This window comes from Oncorhynchus mykiss, chromosome 11, assembly GCF_013265735.2.
Source record: "Oncorhynchus mykiss isolate Arlee chromosome 11, USDA_OmykA_1.1, whole genome shotgun sequence".
Classification (NCBI taxonomy): Eukaryota; Metazoa; Chordata; class Actinopteri; order Salmoniformes; family Salmonidae; genus Oncorhynchus; species Oncorhynchus mykiss.
In genome coordinates, this window is record NC_048575.1 from 19,414,845 (window position 1) to 19,426,756 (window position 11,912).

General features: G+C 43.2%; 1 protein-coding gene across 1 annotated transcript; it reads left to right on the forward strand.

The window, feature by feature from the left end:
* The first annotated feature begins 277 nt into the window (after nt 1-277).
* On the forward strand, nt 278-11,912 carry LOC110535441 (pyruvate dehydrogenase (acetyl-transferring) kinase isozyme 3, mitochondrial). Its single transcript, XM_021620433.2, has 11 exons — nt 278-797; nt 2,366-2,507; nt 2,825-2,896; nt 3,308-3,492; nt 3,648-3,737; nt 5,746-5,823; nt 7,310-7,389; nt 7,473-7,574; nt 7,726-7,836; nt 8,057-8,170; nt 8,321-11,912. Exons 1-11 carry the CDS (start codon nt 698-700, stop codon nt 8,468-8,470), a joined length of 1,224 nt encoding a protein of 407 aa, XP_021476108.1. The 5' UTR covers nt 278-697; the 3' UTR covers nt 8,471-11,912.

The following is an 11,912-nucleotide window of genomic DNA, read 5'->3' on the forward strand; positions in this document are numbered from 1 at the left end:
CTTTTAGACTTTTACTCGAGTCGTATTTACTATTAAGGTATCTATACTTTTACTCAAGTATGAACATTGGGTACTGTATCCACAGGTGTTCTATGTACGCTAGTTGTGTTGCTGATCTGTTGCCCTCTCCATTACTTATTCAAGGTTAGCTGACGTTTATGATCGGCTATACACACAAACTGGATCAGTTTCATGCGTGTTGGCATCCGTTATCAAGGATACACATTAACGGCTACCGTTCAAAGCAACATTTAATTCTATCCAATTAACCGGTCTGTTAAACTGCTTACAGACCCGCCCCTTTCTGGCAGACAGACCAACACTTCAATCGCTATCTCCCATTTTCTCTTTTCCGGGTTTAACAGAGCAAGTGTCGACCAATCACCGTTAAACATCAACAGATTCAGAGTCATGCGCGATTGAGTTAGGGCTCGCGACAGTACGTACTGTCCTGTGCAACAATATTTAATCGAAGACATTCCGGAAAATAGAAGTGTTACATATTGTATGATTAAGCTACAGTAACACTTTTAGTTATATCGTTCAGTGATTTGCAGGTCTAGACAGAGAGAAACGTCAAATGAAGACGTTGTCTGTGGAGGATGCACGTCGCTGTCAGTGTCATTGGATGTGGTGGAGTGTTTTTAATTTAACCATCATCATTCCGGAACGACATCTACAATAGCAACTTTTCACAATGAGGCTGTTTACGGTTTTATTGAAAAACACCAAAAAAATTGAATATTATTCAAGATTTTCACCGTCCCCTCTCTCCATCAAGCAATTTTTGGAATTTGGTAAGTAGCTAGACTAGGCCGACACTCTCTTGGTAATGGGCTGTCACTATCAATGTGTTTTAATTTTAGGTTGTTGTCTATTCTGTAATATTAATGAAATCCTGACGAACAAACATAAGGCGATGTGAATCTCTGAAGGTGAACATCCTTGCAAGTGTTGTTTTTATTCCCTTGAATTCGGTCAACATGTTTTTATAGTACCACAGTACTCAATGATAATTCTGTTCTGATATAATTTGTATGATTTTTTTTTTTTTAGCTACAATTAGCATGTCATTTTTTGTTTGTTTGTAGTTATGAGCAATATGCCTATCAGTCCATCAGTATAGACTGGGGGCTATAGCCTATAGCTACCATTATAGACTGGGGGCTATAGCCAAAAGCTACAGAATAGACTGGGGCTATAGCCAAAATCTACAGTATAGACTGGGGGATATAGCCTATAGCTACAGTATGACTGGGGGTTATAGCCTATAGCTACAGTATAGACTGGGGGTTATAGCCTATAGCTACAGTATAGACTGGGGGTTATAGCCTATAGCTACAGTATAGACTGGGGGCTATAGCCAAAAGCTACATTATAGACTGGGGCTATAGCCTACAGCTACATTATAGACTGGGGCTATAGTCTACAGCTACATTATAGACTGGGGCTATAGCCTATAGCTAGCTACAGTATGACTTGGGCATTGTGTCCAGTCAGAAGACACAAATGCTGAGTATGGGTTAATAACATGCTCCCCTATGTGCCTTCTGTTAAATCATCAGTTTCTGACTGCTAAGCAACAGTTTAGTTAATGAAGTCAAAAGGAAATCTTTCTGTTTCTTTCCCCCCTATCTCTCTCTCCATCTTTCATACAGATAGGCTACACTCACAGGTATACAGAGGGCTGTTTATTACTAGTTTAACACGTCTACAGTGATAACAGCTCGTGTCTTGTTGCGTCACTGGAATTGTTTCATAATCCTGCCTTTGTGTCTGGGCCTGGGAACCAGAGACTGCTCAGGAGGACCACTGCTGTTATCGAACCACTGTAACTCTCTCTCTCTGTGTGTGTTTGTGGCACGTGTGTGTGTGTGCATACTTGCCTGTGATAAGAAAGGCTAAAATAGGCTGAACATATTCAGAAAATAGGGAGACAGTCTGCCTATTTTCTGAGTGCGTTCAGCCTATTTTAGCCTTTCTTATCAAATTAGCCACGCCTCGGCCCAGCATTAGTTACCTTCGGCGCCTTTCCCTAGAAGTTAAACAAACATGACTCATTGCTGTTTCCGAACACACATTGAAGTATCTATGGATAGCATGTGGACTGTGTATGTAAGTGAGAAAGAGATGCTGGGATGTGCCTATAGTCAAAAACACAGCAGCTCTGATATTTCCAGCATTAATCACATTGTAAACCATGGTGGGATGTCCATTTGTTCACATCAATAGAGGGGTGTCTTTTGTTGCTTTTTCAGACAGAGAAGTTGAACATCGTGGTAGAATGCCATTTGCTTTTTAGAGTGCATTTTCCCAGTCAACTTTTAAAAGACTCCCTCCCTTCCCCTCCCATCTCCTCCTCTAGGTCGGGACAATGCGTGTGAGAAGACATCCTTTATGTTCCTGAGGAAGGAGCTGCCGGTGAGGCTGGCTAACACCATGAGAGAGGTCAACCTGTTGCCTGATAACCTGCTCAGTCAGCCCTCAATCAAACTGGTGCAGAAATGGTGAGACATTTAGCCTGAGTGCCAGTCTGTTTGTGCTATCATGCCAAACACTTGACGATGAGCAATGGAGTTGGCAAAAGCACAAAAACATATGGGACCAGTCTAGTGAGAATGAGTCATAACACACAAACATGCCAGTGACATCAGCACAAACATGCAATTTACATACCCCAAACATACCCCATACCCCAATTTACATACCCCAATTTACATACCCCAAACATACCCCATACCCCAATTTACATAACCCATACCCCAATTTACTGTACATACCCCAAAGGTATTGAATTAACTGTGTGTGTGTGTGTTCCCTTCAGGTACATGCAGAGCTTTGTGGAGCTGTTGGGTTATGAGAACAGAAAACCAGAGGATCCTCAGGCCCTCAATGAGTGAGTATGGAGGACAATGTTTTTTCTAGATATTCTATTCCTTGTTGGTTCAACAGATCAATCATCTGATGTTGAACTGAAGACAGAAGGTGTGAGAACCTGAGAGAAGGATGTTTGGAGGAGAGGGGGATAAGGGGAGCTATGAAGAGGTGGAGGGGTAGAGGGTAGCTTACTGCTAACTGCCTGTGTCCTTGTCCTCATACTCGCCTGATGCTAAACTCCTGGACTTACCTGTCCAGATAATCATGTATATTTATACCATAACAGTGTTCACACCATGTGAGAGAGATTTAGATAGGAACCACTGATAACAACCCAAGCTGACCACTGTAAGTCAGCAGAAATAAGTTGTTTTTCTCTCTCTCTCTCTCTCTCTCTCTCTCTCTCTCTCTCTCTCTCTCTCTCTCTCAGTTTCCTAGAGTTGTTGATCGAGATCCGTAATCGTCATAATGACGTGGTCCCTACCATGGCCCAGGGGGTTATAGAGTACAAGGAGAAGTTTGGCTTTGACCCCTTCATCAGCAGTAACATCCAGTACTTTCTGGACCGCTTCTACACCAACCGCATATCCTTCCGCATGCTCATCAACCAACACAGTGAGAGCACACACTCTGACACACATTTACAGCACGTTAATACGCACAAGTCCGCTGGACGATGTTTAAGATATGTGGACAGTGTGTGTGTAAAGGCGTTATGTCTTTGGGGGAACTATGGTATCCATTACGTTCATGTCTGTCTGTCTCCTCAGCTCTCCTGTTCGGCAATGACACTAACCCAGCCCACCCCAAACATATAGGCAGCATAGACCCCACTTGCAACGTGGCTGAAGTAGTCAAAGGTGAGGACTGGTCAAGGGGGGTGTGTGTCTTTGTCTGACTCACTATGTTTTTCAGAAGCAGTGGTAACAGATCAAGTTGTATTTGTCACATGATCTGTAAACAACAGGTGGAGACTAACAGTGAAATGCTTACTTGCGAGCCCTTCCCAACAACACTGACAAAGAAATAATAGAAAGCTAAAACACGTAATAATAGATACACAATGAATAATAACTTGGCTATATACAAGGGGTCCCAGTACGGAGTCGATGTGCAGGGGTGCGAGGTAATTGAGGTAGATACTATTGTATATATAGTGTATGTGAACACCCCTACAAATGAGTGGATTTGGCTATTTCAACCACACCCGTTGCTGACAAGTGTAAAAATTCGATAGGATGGCACATTTCCAACAAGTCAGTTCATCAACTTTCTGCCCTGCTGGAGCTGCCCTGGTCAACTGTAAGTGCTGTTATTGTGAAGTGGAAACGTCTAGGAGCAACCACGGCTCCGCCGCGAAGCGGTAGGTCACACAAGCTCACAGAAAGGGAACGCCGTAGCGCGTTAAAATAGGCGGTCCTCGGCTGCAACACTCACTGCCAAGTTCCAAACTGCCTCTGGAAGCAACGTCAGCACAATAACTGTTCGTTGGGAGCTTCATGAAATGGGTTTCCATGGCCGAGCAGCCTCACACAAGCCTAAGATCACCATGTGCAATGCCAAGTGTCAACTGGAGTGGTGTAAAGCTCGCCGCCATTGGACTCTGGAGAAGTGGAAACTCGTTCTCTGGAGTGATGAATCACACTTCACCATCTGGCAGTCTGACGGACGAATCGCGGATGCAAGGAGAAAGCTACCTGCATGAATGCATAGTGCCAACTGTAAAGTTTGGTGGAGGAGGAATAATGGTCTGGGGCTGTGTTTCATGGTTCGGGCTAGGCCCCTTAGTTCCAGTGAAGGGAAATCTTAACGCTACAGCATACAATGACATTCTAGACAATTCTGTGCTTCCAACTTTGTGGCAACAGTTTGGGGAAGGTCCTTTCCAGTTTCAGTGACAATGCCATCGTGCACAAAGCAAGGTCCATACAGAAATGGTTTGTCGAGATTGGTGTGGAAGAACTTGACTGGCCTGTACAGAGCCCTCACCTCAACCCCATCGAACACCTTTGGGATGAATTGGAACGCCGACTGCGAGCCAGGCCTAATAGCCCAACATCAGTGCCCGACATCACTAATACTCTTGTGGCTGAATAGAAGCAACATCCCCGCCACATTGTTCCAACATCTAGTGGAAAGCCTTCCCAGAAAAGTGGTGGTCATGTGGTGAATGTACTATACATATAACTAGGAATAAAGAGACAGATAATTAACAGTAGCAGCATTGTATGTGAGGAGTCAAAGTTGGTGCCCAAAAAGGGTCAATGCAGATAGTCTGGGTTGCTATTGATAACTATTTAACTAACTATTTAGCAGTCTTATGGCTTGGTGGTGGTAGCTGTTCAGGGTCCTGTTGGTTCCAGACTTGGTGCATCGGTACCGCTTGCCGTGCGATAGCAGAAAGAAGTCTATGACTTGGGTGGCTGAATTCTTTGAAGATTTTTAGGGCCTTCCTCCGCCTTGTATAGAGGACCTGTATGGCAGGGAGCTCAGCCCTAGTAATGTACTGGGCCGTACGCACTACCCTCTGTAGCGCCTTGCAGTCGGATGCCAAGCAGTTACAATACCAAGTGGTGATGCAGCCAGTCAAGATGCTCTCAATGGTGCAGCTGTAGAACGTTTTGAGGATCTGAGGGCCCATGCCAAATCTTTTCAGGCTCCATGGGTTAACCCAACTCTAACCTTAATAGTGATGATGGCAGTTTTCTGAAGCAAAACAATAGTCCTCTCTCTCCCCTTAGTCTCTTCCTCTTTCTCCCTTTTCAGCTCTCGTTACCACCCCTAAATGGTTCTGCTTTTCTTAGATAGTTGTGTGTATGATGGCATGTATCCATCTGTACATCATGTGACACTGCCTTCCTGTTTCAGATGCCTATGAGACAGCCAAGATGCTGTGTGAACAGTACTACCTTGCTGCCCCTGCACTCCAGATCCAAGAATTCAACAGTAAGACATCTTCTCTGTTTTACCACATCTCTGATCCCCCTCCATGTTGACTAATGTACAGTCAACACACACACAAACTTTGTTCACTGTCTCATGATATCTTTGATCTCTATATGCTGTCGAAACACACACTTTACAGTATGTTTGTGGTTTCATAACATCTCTGATCTCTGTGTGAGAGATAACAGAGCTCCACCTTTAAAGGGAAGTGATGTAGCCACGGGACTGCTCCTATTTAGAGATGATGGTTGCATCATCTGTCCTCCACTCGTTACCTGTATTAATGGCACCTGTTTGAACTTGTTGTCAGTATAAAAGACACCTGTCCACAACCTCAAACAGTCACACTCCAAACTCCACTATGGCCAAGACCAAAGAGCTGTCAAAGGACATCAGAAACAAAATTGTAGACCTGCACCAGGCTGGGAAGACTGAATCTGCAATAGGTAAGCAGCTTGGTTTGAAGAAATCAACTGTGGGAGCAATTATTAGGAAATGGAAGACTCAATTCCTGCAGTGCCAGACGTGTCCCCCTGCTTAAGCCAGTACATGTCCAGGCCTGTCTGAAGTTTGCTAGAGAGCATTTGGATGATCCAGAAGAAGATTGGGAGAATGTCATATGGTCAGATGAAACCAAAATATAACTTTTTGGTAAAAACTCAACTCGTCGTGTTTGGAGGACAAAGAATGCTAAATTGCATCCAAAGAACACCATACCTACTGTGAAGCATGGGGATGAAAACATCATGCTTTGGGGCTGTTTTTCTGCAAAGGGACCAGGACGACTGATCCGTGTAAAAGTATGAATGGGGCCATGTATCGTGAGATTTTGAGTGATAACCTCCTTCCATCAGCAAGGGCATTGAAGATGAAATGTGGCTAGGTCTTTCAGCATGACAATGATCCAAAACACACCGCCAGGGTAATGAAGGAGTGGCTTCGTAAGAAGCATTTCAAGGTCCTGGAGTGGCCTAGCTAGTCTCCAGATCTCAACCCCATAGACAATCTTTGGAGGGAGTTGAAAGTCTGTGTTGCCCAGCAACAGCCCCAATACATCACTGCTCTAGAGGAGATCTGCATGGAGGAATGGGCCAAAATACCAGCAACAGTGTGTGAAAACCTTGTGAAGACTTACAGAAAACGTTTGACCTCTGTCATTGCCAACAAAGGGTATAATAACAAAGTATTGAGATAAACTTTTGTTATTGACCAAATACTTATTTTCCACCATAATTTGCAAATAAATTCATTAAAAATCCTACAATGTGATTTTCTGGATTTTTTTTTCTCATTTTGTCTGTCATAGTTGAAGTGTACCTATGATGAAAATTACAGGCCTCTCTCATCTTTTTAAGTGGGAGAACTTGCACAATTGGTGGCTTACTAAATACTTTTTTGCCCCACAGAGTGTGTGTGTGTGTATATATATATATATATATATAGAGAGAGAGATAGATAGATCTTATTTTCTCTCCCTGTGTCACAGTGAAACAAGACAAAGACAAATCGATCCATGCTGTGTATGTTCCCTCTCACCTCTTCCACATGCTGTTTGAACTCTTCAAGGTGTGACACGCACGCACACACGCAAGTACACATACACAATGCACGACCATCATCATACTAATAAAAGTGTTTGGTGTGTGTAGAACTCTATGCGGGCCTCTGTGGAGCTCCATGAGGACAGTAAGGAGGGCTTACCTCCGGTGAAGGCCAAAGTCACACTAGGAAAAGAGGACCTGTCCATAAAGGTAACACACACACCTGCCAATACTTAGACATGCCATCTATGAGTGGGATGTATGATAAATGCTCTATAAATTGTTATATTTACCATCTTTTACCCAGTGTGTCAAATATCCTCTTTCTCTCTCTTTCCTCTCTCTTTTATCTATCTGTCAGATCAGTGATCGGGGTGGAGGTGTACCTCTGAGGAAGATCGATCGTCTGTTTAACTACATGTACTCTACTGCGCCCACGCCCAGCCTAGAACCCTCCAACACTGTCCCACTGGTACACACATACACATTGTTCCCCATATTTTTCAGATTTTCTGACTCATCATTCTGAAGCCAGTAATAGATGCCAGTGTTTTTCTGTAGTGATTGTAAACAACTTCTTCTGAAGAAGTGAATGCCCTTATACTACACTCTCACCTATGTCATTTCTCTCCCCCTCTTGTCTGCTATCGCTGACTCCCAACTTTCTCTTCCTTCTCCCTCCCTGCTTCCAGGCTGGTTTTGGCTATGGTCTTCCCATCTCCAGGTTGTATGCCAGGTATTTTCAGGGAGACCTGAAGCTCTACTCCATGGAAGGGGTTGGCACTGATGCTGTCATTTATCTCAAGGTAGGAGGGGCTTCTCTCACACCACAAATCATTTTGATGTTACTCTGTGATTTTCAGACTCTGATATACCTCTGCTCTGTAATACAATTAACTATCAACATCACTCCATCCCTTTTCATTGGTTCTTCTTTTGTCCCGCTCCCAAATCAGGCTCTGTCCAGTGAGTCGTTCGAGCGCCTGCCCGTCTTTAATAAGTCGGCATGGCGACACTACCAGACCAGCCCTGAGGCAGACGATTGGAGCAACCCGAGCAAAGAGCCACGAGACACCAGCAAATCAAATTACAAGGCCAACCGATAACTCTGCCCTAAAATGCTTCCCCCGCCCACCTGCCTGGCACACTGAACTCTGCCCCTTCAATGATCCCCTCGCTAACAAAATCATCATGGGTTTAACTTCAGCTGCCGCGGCGACACAACGCCCTCTCTGCAGTCATTGATGTTGTTGTCCCAGGGTGGACTTTGGAACAGGATTTTAGCCCCACCCCCTGACTCCTCTGATAGGTTATTTGGTCAGTTGTTCCTCTTCACAATCTGTTTTAATTGGGACTACAGCGACCAGATTGGTGGACAGACAGTCAGTTTGAGATGGTTGAGTTCAGCCACTCTTTCCTTCGATCCCTTATCTTCAGCTTTACTGACCACAGCACTCCCTTGTGGTTCTCTCTAGCTACTGCAGCTAGAGGCTCTGTCTTTGGGCTGGGAAAGGTTTCTGTTCTGCTCTCTCTGTGTCCAGTCTCGGTTTGTTCAGTCAAACATAATAGAACCTCTGTTTCTCTCTTCTCTCCCCTACAAAGCAGCTGTGACAGGCTGAGGGTTTGGTTTCAGGCCCGACAGAGAAAAGGGAAAAGGAGCTCCTTTTCTCCCTTTGAGGACATAGTTTTGAATGGGCACTAATCTCATCCACCGGCCGGCGCTCTCTGTCGATCCGTCTGGTCTCACAGTGCCTCAGAATGGAACTTGAATGGGAGACTATGGTAGGAGTGGCGAAAACAGACGTCGATTTTAATTGGCTGATCTCTGTCCATCGCCATCTAGCCCAACCCTGAGAACATACCCCAGCTACATTGTGGACTTCAAAGCGTTAGTGATTTAAAGAAGGAAGTGAGTTCGGAAAATCTGAAAGTATGCCTATTAGAAATTGTTTTCATATATAAACTTTATACGCCAAACTCAGAATCAATTGAGTTTCCCCAAAATAATATTGTTTATGTAATAGAACATTTATTTTGATTGACAATTTTGCAAAGTCCCAGCTAATAAAACGGTTGATAGTTCTCACTTCCTTTCGGTTACCACTAGCTTCCACTGTCACAAAGTCAACATTGACTTTAAAAATGTACTTTGTGGTCTTAATTTAAGGTTAGGGTTAAGCATAAAGTTAGCAGTTTGGTTAAGGTTAGGTTTAAGAAGAGACATTTTAGAGATAAGCAGGGTTTAAGACTTTGTGGCTGTGATAACTAGTGACGACCCTCTCCTGCCTCAATTTAAAGACATGCCTCATAGTTGTGTGATTCGCTTAGAATTTGACTTGATTAGCATGGCACTCAGTAAATCAACACCCCCTAAGGTCTAACCAGTCCCACCTTATTACGGTCCCTGCAATCTGGAGTCCTTGGGACGTCCCTACCCCAATGAAGTTTAAATGTAAAAGGGTTAAGGTAGGGACATCCCAAGGATCCCAGATAGCAATGACCACCCTGTTACCAGACTATGTGTGCCAGCAATTCGACCCGGGCACGAGGTTAATTAGGCACAAAGAGGGTCAGGGTGGGTAGTTGTCATAGTTACGATTGTCATGGGTGTGGCTGATGCCAAGTTATAGAAAAGAGAGTTGCAGTGACTAACTAGACCTATAAGAACATTTTAGGAACGATGGGAACAAGCTTTAAACTAACTAAAGATAGTTATTATGCATTACGCATGTTGCATTATATTATAGAAAGAATCCGGAACAAACAGATGTATTTTTCATTCATTATTATTCCATTATCTCAGAACGAGGAGGAGACTTAGAACTCTGAGGAGTTAAGAAACAGTATTGCATGACAGTATTGCTATAGTTTCATTTCAACTCCATTGTTTTATTATGTTTTTACTGTGTTGTGACGTGTTGGATTGAGAGGAGAACCTAGTGAAATAGGCATCCTCAATCTTTGCCCCAGATCCTAACCAGCGATACTGACCCTTCTTGAACCCTTTGAAAGGTTAACTGTATACTCAGACAGCCCACCTAGCTGTCTTGCCCCCTTTCTAAAAACCTTTGATGTTAATTGGTTTCTATTGGACAACTTGGTTCCCCATGTAGGAGGTTTTCTATGGGAAACACTGCTCTGAGTCTCAAAGAAAATGGATGTTTTCAGGATGCTAATGTTAACTAACGATGGTTCACCATGTGAGCCTTGTCTTTCCTGTAGCTTATTGCTTATAAACCTCTCCAGCATTACATGTGTTACTGTTAACCCTCCCAGCTCCTTCCACACCCTGATAAGACCATGCAAAGGCTACATGACCGATCCTAAAGATGGCTACATTCTGTTAGCCTTGTTTGTCCATCTGTGGCACCATCAACCCTGCAAAGCAATATGAACATTCTCACGTTAACCAAGACTATCGCTAACAACGCCACACCGACTCAACCTTGTAATTCACCTAGTAGTGGTATTACTAAACCTTCTGAACATTGAACGAGCTTGAACATCAACTAGTATTTTGAATGGTTTTCCGATAAGACATGTAATAGCTGTCATTGGTTGAAGTGTGTGAATAATGCTCTTCAAGGATGGAAGGGATTGGATGAGATTAATATTTGTATTTAAGTGTCAAGAAGAATCTGTGGCATTGTAGTGGTGTACAACAGCGGGCATTTTGAAACTCCATTGTTTGTGCAGGAGTATGGACCTGAACAAATATATTGTGTTCCTTGAAACAAGGGTTCTTTTGCATAGGAAAATGGTTGATTCTTGATCATTTGTTTTTTACTTCAATTTTTTAGCATTTATTTTTGTGTAACTGGATGATTATTCCAGAGAGGGCTCTTTCCCTCTTTTTTTTGGATTTTAAAAGTCATCATCTACAGTATACACATACCGTTTTTCTTCATCAATGTCTTCGTATGTGGATTACATTTCATTCAGGCCTCTCTGATAAGAATCAATTGTCTTAGTTAACTCTGGGATAATATTAGCTTGTTTGTTTGTGTTTCTAGTTATCCTCATTGGCCGGTTTATGAAAAGTGGGGCCAAACTTGGACCAATCATGGAGCGCTGATCTGACATCATCCATTCTCAGTTTTCAGCAAAACCTGAACAACTCATTCCAGCACTGCCAAGGAGGCACCTAAAATGAGTTTTAAAGTGGGCTTAGCTGTAGATAAGGTAGTGAATCCTTCCTTACCTTTTTGTACCTCTAAGGTATTAGTAGCTTATATAGTATGATAATATATGGAACTGGTGTGAAGTGATTACTCATACATCCTTTCTGTATCTCTGATGTAAGAGATGACTGAGCACTTTGTATGACCTCCTCCCTGTAGAGCAAGTGTGTGCAGACGTATGCAGCCCATCTTATCACAAAACAGTAACTTTTGTATGCATACATGTGCTACAGTAGCGGCTACCGTAGATAGACACAGTGATATACAACCATATAGAGGTATTCAGCATGAGGTCAAGCTTGCAATACCTACTGTCAATTTTCCAAAGCTACAATAAAGAGAACAAAACAGACAGTTTTTTTTCCTA